At 42.7% G+C, this 27,005-nt stretch overlaps 1 protein-coding gene across 7 annotated transcripts in view; it reads left to right on the forward strand.

Moving 5' to 3' along the window:
- LDB3 (LIM domain binding 3) overlaps nucleotides 1-11,504 on the forward strand; it is a 64,295-nt gene extending 52,791 nt beyond the window's left edge. For all 7 annotated transcript variants that reach the window (XM_043596771.1, XM_043596770.1, XM_043596774.1 and 4 more), the window contains 2 exons: nucleotides 3,226-3,341; nucleotides 8,637-11,504. In XM_043596771.1, the coding sequence (XP_043452706.1) occupies nucleotides 3,226-3,341; nucleotides 8,637-8,726 (206 nt within the window). In that variant the 3' untranslated portion in view covers nucleotides 8,727-11,504. The remainder of the gene's footprint in view (nucleotides 1-3,225; nucleotides 3,342-8,636) is intronic.
- Nucleotides 11,505-27,005: the final 15,501 nt, after the last annotated feature.

Consider the following 27,005-nt stretch of genomic DNA (forward strand, 5'->3'; position numbering starts at 1 on the left):
CCCCCCACACAGATGATCCTATATTCAGTTAGGTTTGAGAATTGAGGTATGATCCCAAGACCAGCAGTATCAGGATCAGAGAAATGCAGATCTTCGGGTCTCACCCCAGATCTGCTGAATCAGAAACTCTGAAGGGTGGGGCCCAGCAATCTGTGTTTTAGTGAACACTCGAGATGATTCTGTTTGAGAACAACTGCTCTAGGAAAGAGCTAAGCCCTTTTTCAACAGAGAGCACCTGTGATTTGGTGGATGGAAACCCTTTTACAATAGCAATAAAATCCATTAAATACAGGGTATGAATTCAACTTGGGGCATAAAAGAGTAAGTCAAAGAAAATTATAAAGACCTAATAGGAGAAATGAAGTAAGAAATAAATAAATGAGGAGCTAGATTATGGTCCTGGTGGGAAAGACCCATGCACAAACTTACTTCCAATTATATTCTCATTGTTTTAGGATAAATGAGAAATATATTAACTTCAAAAAAACGTATTAGGGCCAAGACTTGTGCTACCAAATTTTAAAACAAAGTGGCAGGCACTTCTTAAGACCATACAAAATCAAATATAAAACAGAAAAACCGATCAGTAGGCAAGACTAGACATTCCATTTTAAGAGCTTAATCTTAGGCTGCACAACGAGAAAAGGAACCAGTATTTAATAAGGTTTTCTGAACATTTCTTTTGTTTTTCCATTCATCATTTATCCATCAAGTATGTGCCAGTTCCTATGAAAGACACTGTGCATTGGGAATGGGTCTTTGTCCTCAAAAACCTCAAGCAGATACATCATCATGTGATATGCCATCACATAAATGGATAGTCCAGCGATAATGATTGAATGGATGAATGAATGGATTGAGAAGGCAGGGAAGCCAAGAGAAGCCCCCAGGAAGGTCATCTTGTCTCTCTTGGTTGAGGTAGAGGATGAAGGCTTCCCAGGAGGAAGGCCTGGCTCAAAGGATTGTAGAGATCCAAGGTAGACAAAGTGGGGATGGTTTTCCAAGCCCAGGGCCTGGTTCATACACAGGCATGATGAGGTAAAGGAGAGAGACAGAGCCCAGGGCATCTGGAGGCTGGGAGTAATGAGAGAGAAGTCAGAAGTGGGGGTGCAAGGCTGGCCCTCCCGTGGAGATGGGGTAGCCTATGATCCTGTTTCTCACCCACACTAGTTCTTACAGAGCACAGAGTCAACTGTAAACTGTAACTTTGTAAAGGAAGCAAAATAATGTTTTCTTTGCTCTGGTGAGGTGATAGATTTCTGCCCACCAAACAAATTAAGAATCCTGTCAGAGATAGGATTAACAGACTGTGATATTTATAACGACATTTGCATGACAAACTGTAATTAAACCCCAAAGGGAAAACCATACATTGGAAAAAATATGCAAGAGATATAACTTATCAAAGCTCAATGGCAAATAGATAACTGAAGACTGCATAAAATTGTGGAAAGAGAATGAACTTTGGAGTCCATCAGGCTCCTACTGCTTGTGTGCTGGAACCTCTACGGCCAGTTTCCTTGTCTTTAAAATGGGAATAATACTTCTTCACAGACCTGCTGTGAAGATTCACCAAGAAACTTAGGAAAGCACTAATATGGGACCAGTGCATAATAGACACTTGGATCACGTTTCCTTCCCTCCTTTTATCATTTATAAAGACATTCACAGTAAGAGCCACTATTTCTGAGTGTGCCAAGTACATTCACATGCATTATCTTATTTAATCTGTACAACCACTCCACAACTTAGGTACTGAAAGATGAGACACTGAGGAGTTGGGTGGTTTGTCCCAGGTATGAACAATTCCTGAATAGAGCTGGGACTTGGGCTCAGTGCTTTCTTTCTTCAGAACCCAAGTTCATGGGGCACCTGGGTGGCTCAGTCGGTTAAATGTCCAACTTTCGCTTAGGACACGATCTTGCGGTTCATGAGTTTGAGACCCACATTGGGTTCTGTACTGACAGCTCAGAGCCTAGAGGCTGCTTCAGATTCTGTGTCTCCCTCTCTCTCTGCCTCTTTACCGCTCATACTCTGTCTCTCTCTCTCTCTCAAAACAAAAAGAACCCAAGTTCGTAACACCCCGTGGCTCACTGCCTCTCCGCATGTGGCCTACAATGGCAAACAGGCTCACTGTCCCCAAGGAGAACTGAGCAGAAAAATGATAAAATGAAAAGCCAACTGTGGAGAGACAAGTGTACCTCTAGGGAAATGAAGGCTTTGTAAAAGGCACCTAACTTCTCTAAAAGAATCTGGAAGAGTTCTACAGTGAGTGCAGTGGAACAGCTGCCCCTGGGACCCAGACAGGCAGCTCCTGAGTTGGAGAAGGATGGGCCCACTGTGTCTCAGCTGTGTGACTCTGGTGAGCCTCAGTTTCCTCATCCACAGAACAAAACAAAACAAAAAATGATTATAGTTCCATCTCTGAGGGATGTTTTTTGAAGATTAAGTTTATTCATTGACTTACTGATTCACTGGTTCATCTATTCATGCATTCATTCAACACGTATGTGTTGGGTATGGATTTGTGTGTCAAGCACTGTGTTGAGGGTGGAAAGAAAGCTAATACAAACTTATACATAGACCATGACATTGAGATACTAGTAAATAATACTATCTATGTGAGAATGCTTGGTAGGCTGCAAAGCATTATACAAATAACACTTGGTATTATTATCTCTTTGGCTGGGGTGGGGGATGGGGGTCATGTCTTAACATAGTAGTTCAAATATTGTTTCTAGTAGTGAAAATTCGTTATCAACACAAATGCCCAATGACAGAAGAATTTCCAAACAAAGAACATACTATAATTCCTAAAAATGTTAAGGGCTCTCCTTCTTCCAAACTAAGCATAGCTATTGGGAAATACGATTTTTTTTTCTTTTTTGGGATTGGTTGGTTTAGGCTATAAAAGCTGACAGAGACAGAGGAGAAAATCACTCTGCAGAAAGTGAGTGACAGATCCAGACAGTGTTTGCAAATCAAACCAGCCATGAGTGGCAACTAAGCCTGAATCCATACAACACCACGACAAAGTATTGAAAAGGAAAGAAACCCAATCATGTAACTAAACATTTGTCTGCAGGATGACAAGTAACCAGTTCGGTTGTACCCACTGCCCCAGTTCAGTGATATGGGGTGCTCTCCTGGCATTGGGTCAGTGCATCCAGGATGCTTCTCCCAGCCTGCCTGGATGCCAGGTCCTCACTCTGCCTTTCATTTCAGACTACGTCAATCTGTTCAGCACCAAGTGTCATGGCTGTGATTTCCCTGTGGAGGCTGGAGACAAGTTTATTGAAGCCCTGGGCCACACCTGGCATGACACCTGCTTCATCTGTGCGGTATGTTTTTAGCCTGGGGTTCTCACTTTCTGAGAAGGGGCAGGAGGGACCTAGTGGGGCCAGGTGACCAACCCTCTACACCCCTTTCAACTCTGGCCTTCTGATACTCTGGTCATTTTTAAAAGCTGGCAAGTATCGTGATGCCTTGATATGTCACAGTCAGGCAAAGTTTTATTACTAGTAAGTATGCATAAAGCAATGTGACTTTGTTACTCTCCATCTCATAAGGACAGCAGAGTGTCCTCCCAGGGTCTGTCAGACCAGCACCTGGCCTCACCAGCAGTGCTCTCAACAGTTGGGAGCAACGACGTGAGTTCGAGCCCCGTGTCAGGCTCTGTGCTGACAGCTCAGAGTCTGGAGCCTGCTCTGGATTCTGTGTCTCCCTCTCTTTCTGCCCCTCCCCTGCTCATGCTCTGTCTCTCTCTCTCCCTCAAAAATAAATAAATAAATAAATAAATAAATAAATAAATAAACAAACAAATAAATAAAATACTTGGAAGCAGTGAATGATGCCTGGGTTAAAATAGAGATGGTTGGTTTCCTATGGTTATAAGATGTGTTAGATATGATGAAGTGATTTAAGGGTTTTCCCCCAAATTTTCGCCGTGAAACACCAGATTGTAGCTTGTTGACTCTTCCTATGAAAAGCTGAGATAAGGCTTTTTTTGAGAGAATCTTTAGGAATTGGGGCTGAGTATCATTTTATTTTCCTAAATGGTCTTGTTCTTGATATATAGTTGCCAGGAGATAAACCCTAGATTAACTATTAACCACGTGCCATTTATTTCTGCCAAACAGCCAGGTCATTTTTCCCATGAGACTGGCACTTTCCTTCCGAGGGCTTCAGGTTGGGGAGGAGACACAGCAAGAAGTCACCGACATTTAGACTCTGCCTTAGATTTAGGGAATATTCAGCCCTGAGAAAGTCCTGTCATGTGAGTCTGCAATTGCCTGAACTTTATTTGGGAAAATTAATGTGCTGCTACTACTTTCTTTTTTCTTTTCTTTTTTTTAAAACCAGAGCTGCCAAGGTAAAGTGTGGTATGTATCAAATATCCATGCAGTTTAAACTTGAGCAATTTTTATAGACTGAGGAGATAGGACAACCCTCGCCATGAAGTTTACTGCAATGCGCTTCAGGTTTCCACGCCTCCATTCATGGGGTGCACTGTATTGACTCGGTGTGTTTGTTTGCTAGGGCAGCTGCAACAACATACCAAAATCTGATGGCTTCAACAGCTGAAATGTATTCTCTCACAGTTCCGGAAGCTAGAAATCCAAATTCAAGGGCCACGTTCCCTCTCCCGGCTTCTGATGGTTGCCAGCAATCTCTGACGTTTCTTGAATTACAGCTACGGAAATTCTGTCTCTGCCTCCACGGTCACACGGCCGCCTTCCTTCTGTGTGCCTGTGTCCTCACATGGCGTTCTCCTCTGCATGTGTGTCTCTCTATAGCTTCTCGTTTTCTTATAAGGACACTGGTCATATTGGATTAAGGGCCCGCCTTACTCCAATATGACCTCATTTAACTTACATCTTAATTACATCTGCAAAGATCCTACTTCCAAATAAGGTCACCACTGTGTCCCTGCACTGGGTAGATTGAAGGTACTGGAAGTAAGGACTTCAGCATATGAATTTGGGGAAGGAAACACACAATTCAATCCAAACACTGATTTTCCAGCTTTTGGAATAGATTTTCTCCTTGCCTTTTAGGGTCCTTTAAATACATCAGGTCCTCCCCTCTGCAAAGGAGTAACAATGTGAATATCTTGGCTTTTGGGTTGTCCCCTACAGAGCCATGGCTCAGCAAGGCACATAGGGCTGTCTGACCCTTATATTCAAGCCATGGCTTGTCTTATCCTAAGATGCTGCCTGCAAGTCTGGTTACCCAACTTCCAGAAGAATCCAAGTGACTTGGAGAAGGTCCAGGGCAGACAGTGGCACAGAAGGCCTATTCTCTGAGGGCAGGATAACAAGAGGTCTGTGTCACATGGAGGGGTGAGCATGGGTCTCCTCCCTCAAGCCCACTATGTTTGGCTGAGGGTCACAGTGGCATAAATCCCAGAGAGAGACCAGAAGAAGCAGTAAAGCATGGGGTTGTTCAGGTCGAGATTGCAAATAAATTCCAGTCAGGTGTGAGAGACCCATAGCAGTGCCCAAAGAATCCACCCAAAGAAGCCAGGCTCATCCTGTTCTTTGGAAAATCAGTGTGGTGAGTCATTACATCTTCCTCCAAAGTGGTCCTGTGTGGCGCTCACTGCCCTGTTTAGATATATCGAAGTAAAGCACGGTTTTGGTTTTAGGTTTTGGAAAGCAATCTTTTGATTGGAAAACTGTGAGGGTCTTTTGTGGGGAGGGGGTCCTTTATCTACCACTTTATATTTCCAAATCACCTTTGATGAGCGTATATTTTCCTATAACTTAAAAAAAAACCTAGTAAGAAAAGAAGATCAAAAACTAGCTCTCCCAGCTGATATGCTGTTTTCCTATCAGTTAGATCTCAGGGGAGCACATAACTTTAGACTAATTCAATTTACCAAATATTTCTTGAGCTTGGGGACTACAAGCGTATCCCAGAACAAGTCTCCACCTTCAAGGAGTTTGGAATCTTGAAAGGAAAGCAAAGCTGACGTATATGAGCAATTAAAGAACAGGAGAAGACAGCCCCTCTATAGTCCCATGCATATAAAATGATGGCTGAGAAGGGCTGTGTGGGTCAGGATGAAGGTTAAGCTCCTGTCTGGCTTTGGCACTTGAGTTCCAATGGAAAGGATGTGGGACAAAGGTGTCTTACTGTGGCCCCTCTTTTCCTCTAAGTCTTGTTGGGTTTCTAGACCTTCCTCACTGGTGTGGGTATCAGGAGGGGGGGGACAGTGGTGTAACTTTTGTAGGAAGCCCTCATAGGAGCTGTTGTAGCTGGCCCATTTCATTGCCTTCCAGCACTGTCCATGACCCCCACTCCTTCCCAGTCAGGCCTTGATGCCACTTGACCATGGAGCCTGGGGGTTGGACCATCCCTGCTGTGCCCCTCTGCTGAGTAGTCTGAGGATCTCCACCATGAAGCCACCTTGTATCCCATACAGGGTCTCCTAGCCCAAGACAATGAGCATGACCTCTCTATGATGTTTTCTGACCTCAGCTCCATCTCTTACCAATGAGTCACCCCTGAAGCTCTGGCCCTTCCTCACTTCTTGGTCTTTAGTCCCCAACACGCTCTCCAACTTATATCAAAGTTCTCACAAGTAGCCAGCATTGTCCCAGACTAGAACAGGAACCCCAGATGTTGACAGGCAGCTCCGTGAGAACTCACTCCAGAGCTGCCTTTCTATCTTCCCTGAAACCAACCTCACTGTTGGATTTTGGGCTTGTCTTCACCAGCAGCTTGAGGTCACACAAGAGCGTGGTTACACTCAATATCACTGTACCCACCTGGGATATTTTCAGTCACTTTTCTAGGTCATTGGTTTCTGGGGCCCATTGGCAGCCCTGTGTGATCCCAAGTATAACATCCTCAACTGGGTCATTAGGGACTTGCACGTGGGCCCACCGTGATGCCACTTTTCTTTCCAACTGTCTTGGAGTGGCCACATGCTCACTGACCTACACTCACTTCAAGAGGGTGATTTCTCTATCCTCATGCATTCTGTGTGGGAACTGCACCTACACTTCTCCTTCTGATGTCAGTGTCCTGAATGTGGTCCCCAATTCTTCTCCTCATCTGAAATGTTCAGTGACCTCTATGACACTGGGGCCCATCCCAGCCAATGTGACCTCCCAGCTGACTCTGATACATTGGCGTATTGCCCACCCAGGGCCAGCCTGTATATACGACTAGTCCAACAAACGTGGAGGGCTACCTCTACACAAGTCCATAAGCCCAGAACAATTTCAGGTAAGTATAACTCCTCTTTGCTGTGGGGTGTAGGGAAAATGAGCTTGAAACTGGAGTCTTGGAGATCTGGACATGGAGTCCCAACTCCATAACTTGCTAGGTCTGTGACTTAAGCAAGACACTTGGCTCTTTGAGCTACAGTTCTTCACTTGTGGAATGAGAAAAAGTTATACCTTTCCAAAAGATTTTGTGATTAAATGAGATGATGTATTTAGAGTGTCAGGTCTCCTGCTTGGCCCATAGTAGCCTCAACAAATGTTACTTAGCTTTCTTCTTTCTGTGATGTCACCATCTTCAAACTGCCCTCATATGTTGTCATCATGTGGATGTATAATTTTGCCTTTTTTCATATAATGTCTCCCTGCATACACTTTTCCATATTTGATTTATCTTTTGCATGATGGCATTCCATTGGAAAATGTACCAAAAGAATTTACTTAGTTACCTCCCTATAGAGAGATGTTTTAGTGGTTTTGAATTTTTGCTTCAGCGCACATTGTTCTGTGCAATAGTTTCTATAAGATAAACTCCTCCCCAGTGGTACCAGGCAGGCAGGCACATCTTTATGGCTCCTTTTCAGTGCTGCTGCCACATTCCCTACAGAAGACTGAGCTGATTCACCGAGCTGTGTCCCTAGCAGTGCACAAGGAGGCTTGATTCCCTTTTGGCATCGTTGACTGTTGATACTTCTTTTTTTTTTTTTTTTTACTTTTTGGCATACAGTCATGTAAGATTAATGGTAGCAAGTGATTGGGGAGGTTTTGTTGGTTTGTTTGTTTTACCTTGTTAGATTAATAGATACCTAGTGGTCTTTCATGGAGATTTTGATTTATTTTTCCTTCACTTATTGATGAGGATCATCTTCTTTGATGTGTTTGCTAATTTACTAATGCTATTTACTTGGATGTTAATCAACTCTGTGGATATTGACTCATGATTCTATACTGGTTTGTAATTTACTGGTTGTAAATTAAAAACATTTTATTTATTTATTTATTTTTGAGAGAGAGAGAGAGAGACAGAGCGTGAGCAGGGGAGAGGCAGAGAGAGAGGGGAAACACAAAATCCAAAGCAGGCTCCAGGCTCTGAGCTGTCAGCACAGAGCTCGACGTGGGGCTTGAACTCACAAACCATGAGATCATGATCGGAGCTGAAGCCAGAAGTTTAACCAACTGGGCCACCCGGGTGCCCCTTTTGTAAATTTTGGATAGCATTGGTCACTCATCTTCATCTTGCAAATTTTGTGTCTGCCATTTAATTTAATTGGAATTTAGTTCCACGTTCCTCTTTGGAAGCCTTAAATATGCCATAATTCGAACATCTACGCTGCTTACGTCATTAAGAATCTGTAGTGAGGAGAGACAGGGCCTGCCTCATGGCCGTCTGTTCTCTGTCCCCAGGTCTGCCACGTGAATCTGGAGGGGCAGCCATTCTACTCCAAGAAGGACAAACCCCTGTGCAAGAAGCACGCACACGCCATCAATGTGTAGAGAGCCCGGAGCGTCTGACGCGGACAGGCCGGGAGCTGCTCCTGCTGCTGGCGACAAAGGATTCAAGGAGGCTGATGTTTCTTTCTGGGGGGAAAGGGGGAAGACAGGAAGCTACTGAGCCCTTTTGAAGTGTAATTTTAGTCCTTCCTTCTGCACACAGATCGTGTATTTGCATAGTTCAGACTAGAAGCCAAACGAAGATTCCTAAACCAAGCTAGTAATTAATCCAAGGCTGGAGTTGTAATTCAGACGTTCGGGACAGAATTCCAAGAACTCTAAAGTGAAAAACAAAAAGTCATCTTCTTGAAGTGATACACTTTCCCGAGGTCACTAGAGCAGGGACAGAGCTCAGAGCAGTTATGGAGAATCTGAAACGTTCTGTGGAGTTCTCTGGCAAACAGAATGAAGTGCCAAGCAGTGCTTGCTGCGGGGTATTTTTAGAGCCATAGCTGAGGGCTTGTTAGCTAAGACCGATTGGGCTTTCCTCACCAAAAAAGGAAGTGTTATTCTATTACTAGCGTCATGGAGCTACCTCTGAGCATCAGACTTCTTCAGACCTTGAGCAGAGTCGGGCGTGCTGAGGGAGTCCAGGCGTCTAAGAGGTGTTTTCTGGGAGCCGCTGGGCAGCTGACAGAGCTTCAGGAAGGGCTCTGGCTCATGCTGCAGACAGCTGAGAAAAGAAGGGCCCTTCAGCCACCTTCTTTCCGTCTAAAACATCCTATGTCCCCAGAAGGTTTAGCTCTTTTTTGAATTTTGATGGGAAAGTGTAATTGGGTTTTTCCAGTTTTGCTCTGCTGTGTGTGAGAGGAGGTTTTAAAGCGACTCCGGGTTGTGTCGAGCCTTTGTTTTGCTTCATGAAGTTCGTGAGCATGAATGTTCGGTCTTGTGCATGTATTTCACTCCCAATCCCGTGACTGCTCACTTATGAAGTCTTCCTCAGCACCCCTTCCCCCAACAGGCTTAATGACCTGTGGACAAGAAAGGAGAGACAGTGTCTGAAACAGGATGGCAGGATGGGCTGAGAACATGCCCAAACTCTGGATGGGGAGGAGGAACCTTGCGTTCTGCCAGCCTCGGTAAAAACGCAAGTGTTGGTAGGACCTCCCACCTCCGAGCTGCGCCGTCCTTCACAAATGTTCCTTTAAGTGCAGCACACTGATTATGTACAGTTGTGTTGACTGCTGGAAGGGAAAGATGGACCGATACGTACTCATTTGCCATTTTGGCCGACGTTTTGAAAATGTAGGAGCTGAGTTGATCTAGCAATTATTGAAATGTTTATTGAAATAGTCTTGAGTCTTCAAACTTCTTTCAAATGTTGGTGATAGTTTGAGTTAAGTAAGCATTTTAAAGCTGTTGGGTGATAAAGAGAGAAGCTTGTTAGTTTCTGAGGTTAGAAACGGTACCTTCTCTTTCCCTTTAGGATGCACTGTTATTACGCTCATTGAACAAGGCGTTGAAGTAGGCAGTTTGACCAGGTGTTTCTCACTCGCACACAATCCTTAGGCACTCTTCCAACTCACTGCTACCTTCTTCTCACTCCTGTTTTGGATTTTCTCTTTGCATGTTTTATGAGAATGCATTAGAACACTTTTTCTTCTGAGAACTGAGGCTTCCAGGGGACTGCCTTTCTACCAGTGTGTGTCCCTTCTCCCTGAGGGAGAGAGAAACGGCAGGATGCATCCCTAGCAGGAGGCCCGTGTTTTTTCCCAAGGGTGAAGCCGTGTCCCCGAGGGAGCACCAGGAGGGACGTGAACGTGCTCCTACCACAGGGCCCTCCTTTTCTTCTGTGGTGCCTTAAGAAAGTGAATCTAAAAAGTACCAGACAGTAAAATCTGTTGGGAGTGACTGGAGATTTTTCAGGAGTTGCCAACAAGTACCTTGGAGCTTTCTGTTATTTTGGGAAAGTTCAAATATACAGGGATAAGGAGGTTGCTGACTGTACGGAAAAGCTCTAGGCAGGTTTTCTTTAAAAAACAAAAACAAAAACAAAAAACAACACATTTTTAGGGACTGGTCTCGAGGAAAGGAAAAAAAATGTTCCCTAGAGTTTAGAGTTTTTTAAAAGGGTTTACACGTGCGCACGCAAACACAGACACAGACACACACACACACACACACACAGACACGTGATCACTACAAAGTACGTGATCATTAAACAGAAAAGTGACGCATCTCAGAGGACAACTTCATCATTCAGAGGAGTTCATTGATCGAATCGGTTTTTCTACATCTCAGAGCTAGTGTAGATTCTGAGGGACTCTTATTTACCAAACACACAAAACAAATATAAAACCATTTTAAAGGTAGCAGAAAAAGAAGGTAGTTTTGAATATGGTTCCCTCGGTGTTTGCGAGTTTGGCGTAACTTTGGGGCTAAGGTGGTATCTGTTTGAAGTTAATATCATGGATGTACTACAACATCAATTTTTAATACTTCCTGGTGGGGAGTACACTTTGGATCTACGGTTTTTGTCTCTTCATTGGTGACATTTATTTAAGCCTTATAAACATTAACTTTTTGCAATGGAGTGACTTGTGTCTGCAGTGTTTGTGTTAGGAATCTAGCTTGTATAATGTTAACTTTTCAACCCAGGTACTCTTGCTTTGGGATTTTTTTTAATTTTAAGATTTCAAAATCTTCAATGGTGGAATGTAGTGTGTTCGAGGTGTGTGCACAAAAATATTTTGCATGTTTGGGGTTGGTTTTTTTTTTTTTGGCCGGTGTGAATTCTACTTTTTAGCACAATAAAATCCCAAAAAAGAATGTATAAGTACAGATTTTTCTGTGTAAAGTTTTTTCACATGACACCAAAAGTAGATTATTTCTATATGGCCACAAAAAAATTTTTGAGACCAAACAAAATGCCCTGTGGAGAAGAAACACAAACAACTCACTTGCTCTCTTGGCTGTGTAGCCCAATAGTAGTTTTATTGCCTTGCCTTAAACAGACAAGGGTATGTGAATAATGCAAATGTTTTGCATACAAAGGGAATTTATCAGGTAAAAAAACACAGTGAGGACCAGGCTTTGCCTTTTCTTTCTGAAAAGGTTTATTTATTTAGCTACTAGGTGATTAAATATTTCATATTTATTTATTTTTATTCGGTTCTAAATAGCTTGATTTCTAGAAACATTGCTATATTTTCTCCATATTTTTTGTTTTGAAATAAGCTCAGAGACAAATCCTCTCATGGCATTTTTTTTTTTTCTTTTTTAATAATGAAGACCTTTCTGAGGATACTACACTTAACAAAACCAATTCACTTTGGTAAGGTATTGTTTGCAGGCATTACTTAAAAAGAAAGAAAATTTTCATAATTTCTTTGATTTTCTTTAGCACCTCAATCAGATTTTAAAAGAGCTGTGTAATTGCAAGTAGAAATAAAATATTATTATAGTACTTTTTAAAGCTATAGTACTTTATTTATTTATTTATTTATTTATTATTTAAAGTAGCCTCCATGCTCAATATGGGGCTTAAACTCATGACCCTGGGATCAAGAGTAGGATGTTTAGCAATTTAGATGGAGGGAAAAAAAAAAGGCTCACAGAGTCATAGAATGTAAAGTTGGAAGGAACCTAAGAAATCCTGTGGGCATTTTTCAGATGTGGGAACCAAGAAAGGGGCAATGGTTTCCCAGCACACAGTCAGCTGGAGAGACAGCCCGGGGCCATGGAATGAACATGGACTTTGACAAAGTGAGACCAAGGCTTAGATCAAGGCTGATCTAATACCTCCAGAGTGGCATTGAGAGAGTGTCTCTCAGCCTCCCTGTCCACCTGAAAATGAAGGTAATGACACGTGCCTCCCAGGTGTTTTGAGAGCCAAATGCAATAACTTTTGGAAGAATTCCAACACAAATGTTAGTTACCATCATCACCAGTAGAGTGGGGTCAGGACCCAAGGCCCTCACTCTTCCTTCATTTTCTTAACTCCTTCAATGTGTCCATTCAGGAAGAAATGCTTCGGGAAAACAGCAGCAAGAATAAATATTACACAAATAGCCCAGAAATATAAACCACATGGATCAGAATGTATTATTACCTAGTACTAAAATTTCTGCCCTTTACACAGAGGACTTTCTGGACAGAACAAGAATTGTTTTTATTCATTTGCTCATTCATTCATTCTTTCCACAAATATTTATTGAGCACCTGCTGCTATATGCCAGGCACTGCTATGGACATTGAGAACACGATAGAGAATAAAACAGACAAAAACCACTATTGTCATGGAAGTTGGATTCTAGTGGTTTGAAATCAGCAAAATAAAATAACTAAATTATGTTGGATTAATTCTGAGGGGAAATATTTGACTATTTAAAGCTGCTCTACAGGGTAACCACTGGCATTCATCTGGACTTAGGCTCATTCGTGATAAAGACATGGCATGAAGAATGGGTTCTGGATCAAATCTTAGGAAGTAACTACATATGCTATTCACCCTAGAGAGTCACAGTACACATGTGAGCTGCGAAAGTACTCAGTCTCTCAATAAAGAAACATGCTTAATTTTATTTAAACACAGAATATGGAACTCCAATTTGGGAAACACTGCCTAACGTTTTGGCTTAGGCTTTCCTGATTCAAGCTTTCCCAGGCCAATCTTGATGTCAAGTAATGTTTCTCAATGTTCTACTCACACAAGTGAGTTGAAACCATTTCAACAACTTGGGCCATGTACTTTTTTTTTTTTTTAATATGTTCATTTTCTCAAGTTTTAGGTTCACAGCAAAATTAAGCAGAAGGGACACCAATTTCCCATATATTCCTTGCTCCAGCTCATATATAGCCTTCCCCATACCAACGTCCTCCGGCAGAGTGGTACATTTATTACAATCGCCGAACCTATACTGATGCATCATTATCACCCAGAGTCCACAGTTTACATCCGGGTTCACTCTTAGTGGGTTTGATACATTCACATTCTATGGGTTTGAACAAATGTATTAGGACATTCCAATATCATACAGAGTTGCAGTAAGAATCCTCAGTACTCCACCTATTCATCCCTCCTTCCCCCTTGGCCCCTTGACAACCACTGATCTTTTCACTGTTTCCATAGTTTTGTCTTTTCCAGAATGTCATATAGTTGGAATCATATGGCAGGTAGCCTTTTCAGATTGGCTTCTTTCACTTAGCAACATGCATTTAAGTTCCCTCCATGTCTTCTCATGGCTTGACAGCTCATTCCTTTTTAGTGCTGAATGATATTCCATCAGTGTATCATTTCATTCCACAACATTCAGAGAGTGGCTAGGCTCTGTTGTAGGGACAGGGGATGACAATTCAGACAAGGCCCCTGCTCTCACAGAGCTTACACTTTAAGGGAAGAGATAGGCAATAAGCAAGTAATACATAATCACTATAATTTGAGACAGTGAGTCCTATGGCGGAATAAAACGGCGCGTTGTGTCGGGGGTGGAGTAAGCTACTTTGGGTTGGGTCATCAGAGAAGACCTTACTGAGGAGGAAACATTTGGGCTGAGGTCTGAATGATGAGAAGAAATCAACCATACCAAAGTATGAGGTAGAGTGTTCCGGACAGAGGGGAAAATAAACGTGGAGGCCTTAAGGGATCAATTTTGGCACATGAGGCCCAGGGCTCGAGAGCACAAGTGAAGAAAGAGTAGTAGGAAAGGGGTTGAGGAGCACCGACGACCTTGTAGGCCTCATTAAGACACGCCAGATAACGCCTTCAAATGCCTGTCAGGTGAAAGGAGATAAAATAAATATTTGATTCCAGGAACTTCACTTTTTTTTTTATTTAAAAAAAAAATTTTTTTTTTCAACGTTTATTTATTTTTGGGACAGAGAGAGACAGAGCATGAACGGGGGAGGGACAGAGAGAGAGGGAGACACAGAATCGGAAACAGGCTCCAGGCTCTGAGCCATCAGCCCAGAGCCTGATGCGGGGCTCGAACTCCCGGACCGCGAGATCGTGACCTGGCTGAAGTCGGTCGCTTAACCGATTGCGCCACCCAGGCGCCCCAGGAACTTCACTTTTGATAGAAGACTACATTTTACTTTTCCTATAATACTTTTCACTTGAAAAAAAAAATTCAAAGCTGTTCGTCAAGCGGTCCTGGATGAATATGGCAAAATTGGTTCTATGCAGTTGTGTGAAGTCTGGAAGACAGTCCCGTGTAGATATGGCACAGCATTGTTTTCTGCAATCTGGGGAACAGACCCATGCTTGTATACACGCCCACACAAATTGCACACACACATTATGTTTTACTTAACTGGAATCATATTACACATACTGTTCTGAGATTTGCTTTCTTTTAAAAACAATTTATGTTTTAAGTATGAATTTCACTGATCATTAAAAAAATTTTTTTAATGTTTATTTTTGAGAGAGAGAGAGAGAGGAAGGGGCAGAGAGAGGGGGAGACACAGAATCTAAAGCAGGCTCCAGGCTCTGAGCTGCCAGCACAGAGCCCGATGTGGGGCTCGAACCCACAAACCATGATGAAATCATGATCTGAGGCGAAGTCAGACACTTAACCAACTGAGCCACCCAGGCACCCCTCAATGTTTGATCCTATTTAAACCTCTATAGGGATGCCTGGCTAGCTCAGTCAGAAGAGCCTGTGGCTCTTGATCTCATGGTTGTGAGTCTGAGCCCCAAAATGGGTATAGAAGCTATTTTAAGAAATAAATAAATTTTTTAAAATAAAATAAACCTCTATAAAGTACATATTAAGTGTTATCTGAATAATAGTGATCTCAAGTGAATCTATTTATGGAGCGTGTGGAGTAAATACTGCCATTAAATTTGTCAAGGTGATCAACTACTTTTCTGAACCATTAGACATCTACATCTTCCGTGTACTGCTCTCCTCTGATCCTCCGGTTGACATATTCAGATTTTTGTTTTGTTTTATTTAATTTTATTTATTTATTTATTTATTTATTTATTTATTTTTAAACATTTAATTTTTTTTTTCAACGTTTATTTATTTTTGGGACAGAGAGAGACAGAGCATGAACGGGGGAGGGGCAGAGAGAGAGGGAGACACAGAATCGGAAACAGGCTCCAGGCTCTGAGCCATCAGCCCAGAGCCTGACGCGGGGCTCGAACTCACGGACCGCGAGATTGTGACCTGGCTGAAGTTGGACGCTTAACCGACTGCGCCACCCAGGCGCCCCAATTTATTTATTTTAAGAGAGAGAATGTGTGATAGAGGGAGTGGTGGAGGGGCAGAGAGAGAGAGGGAGAGAGCTCATGACCTGAGCTGAAGTCAAGAGTTGGAAGCTTAACCAACGGAGCCACCCAAGTGTCCCCAGAGTGCTTATTTTTGTAAACATAGATTCGAGACCAATCCCATAGCCCTGCTGCCCTGCACCTCTTCTATGTAGGAATTCTGGACCTGCCACTGGCTGAAGTTACCACCCTATCATCCAACCTGCTTCTTCTCTTGTATTCTTTCTTTCAGCGAGTGGCAGGTATCAGCCAGTCATCGAAACTAGAAATCTGGGAGTCACCCTGTGTCTGTCTTCTCTTGCAACTTCTTCTTCTGACAACCAATAATTACCACAGACTTCCAAATTATTTTCTGATCTGTCTTGGATCTATTCCCTCCTCTCCATCCTCAGGACCCTTCCTACCTCCAAACGTCTCTCTTCCAGCTTCCTGACCTTGTTTCCATTTTGTCCCCCATCTACCACTAACCCATCCCTCACACCACAGGTAGAGAGATCTCTTCAAAAATAAATTTGGCCACGGAATGGTCCTGTTTAACACTCATAAATGGCTTCCCATTATCCCTCAATAGAGCCCAAACTAATCTGCATACAAGACCCTACGCCCAGCCCTGCTGATTTTTCTAGCTTCTTAACCTGTCATGGATTTACCTTCTCATCCTGGCCTCTCTGTGGGCCAGCATTCCCTCCTTGGGAATTTTCCCATTACTCAATAACTGACCATTTATGTATATCTTTCTCACCTGTTTACACAAGCAGTGGCTATAAGCAATGACTCTTTGGAGCACGTTTTTAGCCAAACTGAAAACTCTGAATGCTTTTCCACAGCAGTGCATGCACTGGATTGTTATTTTTCCCCATCTATAGCTAGACAGTAAACTGGAGAGATTCCTTAGAACTTAAATGACAAAAGGATGCCAACGTTGTCATTGGTTAGCTGGGAACTGAGTTCCTTTTCTCACAAACATATCCTATTGAAAAATCAGAGCATTTGGGGAGCCTGGATGGCTCAGCCAGTTAAGCATCTGACTTAGGCACAGGTTATGATCTCATGGTTCGTGAGTTCCAGCCCTGCGTTGGGCTCTGTACTGACAGCTCGGAGTCTGTAGTCTGCTTCAGATTCTGTGTCTCCCTCTCTCTTTCTCTGCCCTTCCCCTGCTCGTGCTCTGTCTCTCTCTCAAAAATAAATATATGGTAAAGAAAAAAAAGCCAGGGCATTTCATTAAGTAAATTCTTCAGGCTGCATTTCCATTTGCAAATCAGCTATCCCTTTATCTAAACCTAACTCAAAGTCTCATTGATGCATAAAAGTAGGCATATAGAGGGGCGGCTCAGTTGGTTAAGCGTCCGACTCTTGATTTCAGCTCAGGTCATGATCTCAAAGTTTGTGAGATCAAGCCCTGCATCAAGCACTGGGCTGACAGCATGGAGCCTGCTTGGAATCTCTCTCTTCCTCTCTCTCTACTCCTCCCCAGCTTGCTCCCTCTCTCTCTCTTTCTCAAAAAATAAACAAATATTAAAGAAAAAAAGTAAGCATAAAGAGACTATTTCAAAATTGTTTTCAGATTCGGGGGAGAAGCCAGCTCATAGAGGTCTTATCTTTTACTTCTAAGGAAGCACTTCTAACGTGAGAGGGTCCTAGCATTTGTAGAATTGGTGTAAGGCATCCAATGTGTGCCTGTGGTTCAAGATAGAAAGCAAATAGTGAGGGTGATTCCGTCCTCCATGTAGTCATCACTACAGAGACCCCTGCAGAGTCTCCTTCCGTACTTGTGATGTTTTGGTGAACAGTAGGGCAGGGAAGCACTGAAGAAAAAGTAGGCAAAGATTGGATAAGAACCTGATCTAGCCTGGTATCCAGGTTTTGTGGGGCCATCTTTAAGGAAAAGAATACAATAAAATTTCAAACACCAAATTAATTATAAAACCAAGCAGTCATTTATTTATTTAAAATTTTTTTTAAGTTTATTTATTTTTGAGAGATAGAGACAGAGTGTGAGCAGGGGAGGAGCAGAAAGAGAGAGGGAGACACAGAACTCAAAGCAGGCTCCAGGCTCTAAGCTGTCAGCACAGACCCCGATGCGGGGCTGGAACTCATGAACTGAGATCGTGACCTGAGCTGAAGTCGAAGGCTCAATTGACTGAGCCACCCAGGTGGCCCTCAAGCAGTCATTTCAAACAGGGAAAAAGAATCAGAAGAAATGATTGGAATCGTGGATCTCTAGGTATCTTTCTTCTGAAATCTCTTTAGGTAAGTATCAGAAAAGTTACAAAGGAATGCTCTTGGATTGCAATCTGACTTCCCTCTCTCAATTTAGAACATTCCAGTGACTCTTAGCTTTCACAGGGGCCTGTGAAAGTGAGGGACCCTGAAGCTTAAGCTTCGTTAGTTTCCTGATGAAACTGCCCTGGATTCAGGCCAATAGAATGAAGGACACAGCCATTTGGGGAGCCTGATTCCCTAGCGCAGGCTCTGTTAGGAATTGGCAACATTTGTTCAGGGCTGTCTCCAGAACCAAGACCAGGCTATGCCAGATTAGTGAGGGAGGCAAGGCAAGACCAGATTAGTGAGGGAGGCAAGGGTTGAAATGGACCCTGACTCTGCAGCCTAGACCTCCTAACAGGTGGCTGTGTCTCTCCACCTTCTTCTTAAATTATTCCCATCTTACAAGCCCAGGTTTCATGTGAAGGTAACTGAGACAGTAAATAAGCTGTGGGATAGTATGGTAATATTAGGTTAGAGGTTTAGGAGGAAGAACCAAAGTGTTGCAGAAGAAGCCCCAGCTGCTGGCTCAGCCTGAGTCATGGATATCAGGACCTTTTGGAGTTGCTTAGAATTATTACAAAGGTAAGAATCATTTCTTAGCTTGTCGATTAATAATCAGAATATGACTTTAGAGGAAAGTTAAGTCATGCACCTTCTTTTATTTATTTGTTTTTGAGAGACAGAGAGAGAGAGAGAGAGTGAATGAGGGAGAGGGGCAGAGGGAAGAGACAGAGAATTTTGAGCAGGCTCCACACTCAGCACAGAGCCCAACATGGGGCTCCATCCCACGACCCTGCGATCATGACCTGAGCTGAAATCAAGAGTCGGACGCTCAACCAACTGAGCCACCCAGATGTCCCTTCATGTGCCTTCTGTGTGTCAAGCACAATGCCTGGCACTTAATGAAAAATTCTCATTGAATTTGCCCAACCCTGGCAGGTTGGGAAGCCAAAGGTCAGATATACCTTTCCCAAAAAGGACAGATAGAATTGTACTCTTTCCAGTAGGCACTCAGTGTGAAGTCCCATCAGTTATACACTTTCAAAGTTCCTGTCTTGAGTGGAAATGCTCTATTCTCCTCAAAGTACTTGGAGAAGAGAGTTGAGTTCAGGTCCACATTCATGAAGCCTCTACTTGGAGCCTGGCCTCATGCTAAGTACCTACGTATTGTGATTTCAGAGGTGAATGAGGCACAACCCCCGCCCTCACAGAGCTCCAGTCTGGTGGAAGAAACTGACAAGTTACCATGTCATTTCACTGTCATATGGCAATAAGTGTTTCTCCAACTTTTCTGCAAGGCAGATCTAAAAGCAAAGGACCATAAACACAAAAAACAACACTCTAGGGAACCCTCTGCAATTGTGAAATTTCTTTTATAACTTAATATTTTAGCTAAAAAAAAAAAAAAACATGCCCTTTGCTTTAAGTCATTTATTATCTAAAGTCATTATTTATCTAATGATAAAACTGATGCCGTGGAAAAGATGCTGTATAACCTCACGAATTCCATGCCCAATGCTGGGTACTCTGGTTTGAGAAGCAGAATGCAAGGTAAATGATAGGACAGAAATAAGCTTGAGGTGCCATGAGACTAATCAGGAGGGACACTAATTCAGCCTGGGAGTGGGCAGCGAAGGCTTTCTAGAGAAGGAAATTCCTGAGCTAAGGCCGGAACGAAGAACTGGAGACCAGCCCAAGCTGAAGCAGAACTTAACATGCTAATTACTGAACTGCACTGGGCTGTATTTGAAGTAAGGCTCATTAAGACTTTTACAGTTTGTTTTCTTTCCCCTTCAACATAAACACAGATGGACCAATCACTTTCTAGAAGGAAAAGGAAAGGTAACGACAATTAATTGAGTGTTGACTCTATGCCAACCGTTTTCCACATATTCTCAGTTAATTTTCACATCTGTCTCATTAGACTGGTATTATTTATCCTTATTTTATAGATGAAGAGACTGGGATTTAGAGAGGTTGACAAACTCACACAAGGTCAAAAATTAGGAAGTTCAGCCAGAATTCTGACTGCAAAGTTGATGTTCTCCCCACCATATCGTATTGCTTAGCCTGTTTCTGAAGTGTCTCTCTACTGGGGTGGGGGGTGCAATAGCAATCAAGCAAATAGCAGACTGGCTTCAAGTTTAAAGGATAAAAGGAAAGAAAAACAGACTTTTTCCGTGAGCTATTCGGCCATCTCCTTTGGTCATGGAAAGTTCTGGAAAGGGATTTCTGGGAGACTCCTCTGGCTGACATAGCAGCACCCTACCTCACCAAGCCAGATCTGCTGAATCTGGACTTGGAGAAGTAAGGGTTCATGGGACATCCTTTGGGCGTGTCCACTGAGGTCTGCTTTATACAGTTTATAATTTGCTGTAAACAGCTTGCTGTTCCTAATTAAACCTGTATGATCATGCCTGAACTTTTAGGAAACGAGGACTTCTTTTTATGGTTCTCTTCTCAGTGGTAAAATCAGAGCCCTCTTCAGCTCCACGAGTCTCCTTAACCTGTGAGGCCTTGATCCTAAGACTCTGCTCTACAGTCTAGAAATGCAAAGTGCTTGACAAACGCTTGGGGGAGGGGATTGCTAGTAATCACGAGCCATTTCTTCCAAAGTGATGTTCTGTGATTCCATTTAGCAGGGCTCTAGAGCACCCCAAATGCAGGTTCTTGGACGCTTTTCATGCTAGGATCAGAGGGAATACAGATCTCTCAACTAAAAGCTGCTGGCTGAGAGTCATCTTTAAAGAAACAGTTGCTTAAAAGGACTACTTTTTCTGTTAGACACGGGGACTGGATAAAGCCACCCTAGTTTGAAATTGGTGATAAAAGAAATGAATGGGTTTAAGGATCTTAAATGTAATTTTTTAATTAAGAAAGCAATATATACTTAATAAATTCCAAAAAACACAAATAAATAGGAGGAAGAAAAAAGTAATCATAATCCTACTACATGGAGACAACCACTATTAGTATTTTGGCCTATTTTCTACTATTTTATTTTTATTTTCTACTATTTAAAAAAACTAGTTTACTGTGGTATGAACACTTCTTACATAACTAATTTTATAGCTGTTGAACAGCAACCCTCTATTTCTGGGTCTTTACACGTTCACAAAAATTTCTCTAGTTGCAACCCATAAAAATGATCCCTGAAAGTAGTCTACCTTTTTTTCAAGTTTATTTATTTATTTTGAGAGAGACAGACACAGTATGAGTGGGGGCGAAGGTGAGAGGGAGAGAGAGAATCCCAAGCAGGCTCTGTGCTGTTAGCATGTAGCCCGATGTGGGGCTGGAACCCATGAAGCCACGAGATCATGACCTGAGCTGAAACCTAGAGTTGGATACTTAACCGACTGAGCCACCCACGCACCCCTCTACCATTTGTTCTGAATGGTGAAAACAGAAACAGAGGAACAGAAGCAGTTCAGCAGATGGGCTCGGATACTGTTCACAAGACCTGAACTGAGCAGGTCACAGTCTATACCAACCCTGCCCTACAGAACTTTCTGTGCAGATGGAAATGTCCTATATCTGCGCTCTTCCAAGACAGTCACCACTAACCTCATGTGACTACTGAGCACTAGTGGGCCTAGACTGAGAAGCTGAATTTTAATTCTATTTATTTTAACTAATTTAAAATTTACATAGTCATGGATGGCAAATGACTATTGTGTTGGACAGTGCAGGTCTACACAGAAGATTTATAAATGGGTTACTTGCTGGTCTCAAAGAGTACGAGGGCCAGGGATTGAGAGTTGGCATTAAAATGCTGCATCTGTCATTTCAAATAATGACGTAGCTCAGAATATTTCTCAGCAATGAGAAAGGCGGCTCCAAGAAAAAATATGGAGACAGGCTCACAATTAGTCTCTGAAAAGGAAGTCAGTCATTAGCTACATTCTGACATCCTAGCAATTAACCAGTCTTGGGAGAAGAGCAGGTATCTCCAGAGAGGTGCCAAATAAATAGGAGATAAGAGACTATAAAAATGAAAAGCCTTTCAGTCTTTCATCACAGGATAATCCAATGCATGTGAATTAATGGCAAAAGGCTCACTAATAGCCTTTGTGAGGAAATAGAAGCAGTGTAGCAGGATATCCTTTTTCCGCACTAAAGCACCCAATTCTTTCAATTTTATATACAGCGGAAGCAATTAATTGTACTAGAAAGAAATCCACAGCTGGCTTTTCCTGATGGCCCCATAAGCAACAAGCTCTATTGTTCAGCTTCCGGGATAGATGTAAAGTCATTCTTACTGCGCTGGTGAGATTTTTCTGATTGTTTAGTTTGAGTTTTCCAAAGACGAAAACCTGTGGAACACTCACGTTTCAATTCTTCTGGTCATCATATGATTTCAGTATCAGCAACTGTGAAAAAGCTGATTTTTTATTTGCAATATAATCCATGCACGTGACTCGATGCTAGTGTTTCTTCTAAACTTAGTGACTGCATCCTAAGTCATTCACTTTTGTTTGTTTAACATGTTTATATGCAGTTGAACTGTACTGTTTCTGCTTTCGTGGTTAACATTCATAGGGTGGCTATCTGAGGATTGTGCATAACAAACAAATAAGATTATATATCAAAAACCTAGAAACTCAACATTTCTTTTTTTTTTTTTTTTTAGAAACTCAACATTTCAATCCATTGGGCCTGTATGGTGTTGTTTTTCCTTTAGGATGCATTAAAACACATTGTATTTCATCAATTCTTAGATGCACAGTTGTGGACATTTTATCATCTTTGAAATGAAGATGTCTTACAATTGATAATGTGTCACAGTTTAATTGGTAGTGTTTTCCTTCCCTAGTTGTGCATGAAATAATGATGCTTCCTATAATTAATACCATGTTAGTTTTGATGAAATACGGTGTACATATGGTTAAAATTGGACTAGAGTGGTGTATTATTGTAAATATAACAGTGGAACAACATTTGTCATGAAAACATCCACCTTGATCAAATAAAATTTTTAATTACACATCTTACAGAGGATTAAAAAAATTAAAAAAAAATTTTTTTTTTTTAACGTTTATTTATTTTTGGGACAGAGAGAGACAGAGCATGAACGGGGGAGGGGCAGAGAGAGAGGGAGACACAGAATTGGAAACAGGCTCCAGGCTCTGAGCCATCAGCCCAGAGCCTGACGCGGGGCTCGAACTCACGGACCGCGAGATCGTGACCTGGCTGAAGTCGGACGCTCAACCGACTGCGCCACCCAGGCGCCCCCCCCAAAATTTTTTTTAATGTTTATTTTTGAGGCGGGGGGAGAGTGGGGAAGGGGCAGACAGAGGCACAGAATCTGAAGCAGCCTCCAGGCTCCAAGCTGTCAGCACAGAACCCGGTGCGGGGCTCAAATCCATGAACAGGGAGATCATGACCTGAGCCGAAGTCTGACACCCAACTGACTGGGCCACTCAGGCACCCCCACATCTTACATGGGATTCTAATTGACTTAATTCTGACAAATATGCATCCTGCCACTTTCATTTCCCCCAAATGCCCTGAAAGTATAGATTGTTATACATGAAGTATAATATAATAATGTTATATATATAGCCATATAATGCTGAACAATAAAAATGCTGGTTCTTCAAGCAAGCCAGTGACAAGGCTCCCTGCCTGCAATTGGACTGGTACTTATCTGGTGTTCAGGAGGACCGGGGGCAGGTATTACACTTCACACCTCCAGGGAGCACCTTTCACACAGAGCAGGACACAAACGGTGTCCCTATGGTCCTGCGGTGTAACCACCGTGATGCTCAGTGCAGTGACTACAGCCAACTGTGGTAAGAATCCGGGCAGGGGAGGGCAGAAAGGAGGGAGGAATGCCCTCTTTGACTTTGAGGGACAAAGCGGGACAGCAGATGCATTGAGGAGTTTGTGACACACACACCCCCCCCCCCCAACTCCAGGTGGACCTTGAAAACAAATGGCTAGCAGAGGCAAAGGTTTTGATAATTACAATGGTAGGCCCCAGTTTGGGGCTGCTATTTTGATCCTTGTGTATTTTGATACTCCCTAAACTGTCCTTCCCTAGGCTGGGAAGCTCGGAAGCCCCTATTCACATGTAAGTGAATAAAGGTATGAAATCTTACTCAGGAGAAAGACATAGGAACTGTGAAACTATGCGAAGAAGTCAATGATATAGAGAGAAAAGCCTAAGGAATTTAGGATGGAGCAGAGACTACTTCCTGTAAGAGGTGGTATTTGGGCATTGAGGGAGGGATAATGGCATCAAAAGAATGAATGTGGCCCATTTTGCAGGACTTAGACCAGTTGAACAGAACGTTGCCAATCATCAGTGGCTCCCAGATTTTGAACACAGTGGCATTCCATTAAGAGAAATCTGGAAAAACTGAGCAAGATCAGTTAAAGAGGGAATGACCAATTAGAAGGATAGGTAGTCCAATTCAGGTAGACAGTGAGGAAGACATGTGTTAAAATGTGTTACTAAATGTAAAAGAATCTAGATTTTTGCCTAGGTGGCTGAGGCGGTTAAGCATACGACTTCGGCTCAGGTCATGATCTCATGGTTTGTGAATTCAAGTCCTGTGTCAGGTTCTGTGCAGACAGCTCAGAGACTGGAGCCTACTTGGAAGTCTGTGCTTCCCTCTCTCTCTCCGCCCCTCCCCTGCTCATGCTTTGTCTCTCTCTCTCTCTCAAAAGTAAATAAACATTTAAAAAATAACGAAATTAAAATAGTCTACATTTTTAGAAAACACTGACAGGTATTGGTTCCTAGTTGAATATATGTGATTATGCTTCCCCATGAAAGAAGGACGTTGTTTTAAAGAGCGTATAGAACTCTACAACTCAAGCATTATTTGTTGAAAACCAGTGGTCAGAATTTAAAGTCAATGATACAACCCTGCCTTTGTTGATAAAAATAAATGAGTGAAATGAAATGTCAACTATCTTAAGGGCAAAAAATCATGACTCGGAAACAAATATCAAATGAAGGAATTATCTGCATGTCTTATTTTCTTACAAGATTTTAAGCTTTTAGAGGACAGGAGTCCACTATACTGCCTAGTACATACAGTCACTCATTCAATAAGTATTTACTGACCACCCTCAGGGGTGCCTGGCAGTATGCTAGGTACCAGGGATATAATGGAGTGAAAATAATATAGCTTCTATCCTCTAGAACTTTGTGTCGAGTACAAGGAAAGGTACCCCCAACATATGTGGTATCGGATAAACTAGTATGCCTGGTCACATTGGTGGCACCACACCACACCTAGAAATACATCTGGATTACCGTGTAGACCATGGACAGTAGGTACAGTATGGCTGTTAATGACTCAGCATTCCTGATCCAGGATTGTTTTTTTCCCCAGTTATCTCAACCTGAATTTTTATCACGACACCTTGTCTTCCTTTGACTAGTCATGCACAAGGTAATCATACTTCGCTCTAGATGCGGAATTTCTGGACTACTGGTCCCAAAGGAATTCTTGAGGGGAATCAGTGTTTAGGAGTAGTTAAGTAGAATCAGGTATGGGTTTATATATATTTATATGTACATACACACACACACACACACACACACCTGTTATACTTTGATTAATCGTTAACCAGATGAAAGAAAATATACACACATATATGCATAAAAATATACAGTTGTTTTCTGTTTTTATCTGGTTAACAGATAATCAAAGTATAATAAGTCACAAACCCACTGCTCTCAGGAAAGGGAAAGGCAGGGTGGTGGATTGCTATCAGATGGAGGACAAGATTTACCATGGGCTGGGGTGGGGAGGCCCCAGCTCCAGGTGTTCGGTGGGAGGAACCCCAGCCCTCCAGGCAGCACCTAATAGCCAGAGCCATGAGCAAACAACAGGTGGTAGTCCAGGACAGCAACAGGCATCAGGATGTCCAACCTGAGGTAATGGGAAAAGGAGGACTGACAGAGGGACAGAATATGGACAGAGAATCTAGAACAAAGAGCTGGAGGTCAAGTAAGTGTTGCCACTAGGGGTAACTATTAGTGCACCAGGGGTCTGTTGCAGGGCTGGGGCAGACTCTAGAGAGCAGAGTCCAGAAAACAGGCAGAGAAAATTAAGTTCCACACAGGTTAACAGGCCAGGGCTTCAAGCACAAGAAAAGGACTGTGAGTCAGTCCTTAGACAGGGGCCAAGGTTGGGGCTTCCCAAGTGAGTAGCAAAGGCAGCAGGAGGCTGGGTTCTGGCTTGGGACTGGAGCTCTGAGAATTCTTCCTGCCACAGGGCCAGGGAAGGATTAGGTTCTGTGGTAAGGGGTGTGTTGATAGCAGGGAGAGGAAGACTATAGTGACCATGGGCCATAGCACTAAGTGGTGGCTACTTTGCAGCAAGTGGCTCTGTAAATGATCTTTTAATCACAGTAAACAAGTGATATGATGCAAAAAGAAATGGAAATGGAAAAAGGAGAGACTGAGAAGCAAAAGTAGAAGGAAAAAAAATCCATTACAAAGAAAAGAACAAATTTGGATTTTTAAACTTTATTTTGTGCACTGATTTATAGATAGCTCTTTTTTTTTTTTTTTTAAATATTTATTTTTGGGAGACAGAGAGACAGAGTGCAAGCAGGGGAGGGGCACAGAGAGAGAGACACACACACACACACAGAATCTGAAGCAGGCTCCAGGCTCCGAGCTGTGCGCACAGAGCCCCACGCGGGGCCCAAACCCATGAAATGTGGGACCACAACCTAGGCTGAAGTCAGACGCTTAACCGACTAAGCCACCCAGGCGCCCCTAGATAGCTCTTTTTCTTAAACACAATTTCTGTTTCGGCTTGTTTCTTCTAAACCAT

This window comes from Prionailurus bengalensis, chromosome D2 (genome assembly GCF_016509475.1).
Source record: "Prionailurus bengalensis isolate Pbe53 chromosome D2, Fcat_Pben_1.1_paternal_pri, whole genome shotgun sequence".
Taxonomy (NCBI): domain Eukaryota; kingdom Metazoa; phylum Chordata; class Mammalia; order Carnivora; family Felidae; genus Prionailurus; species Prionailurus bengalensis.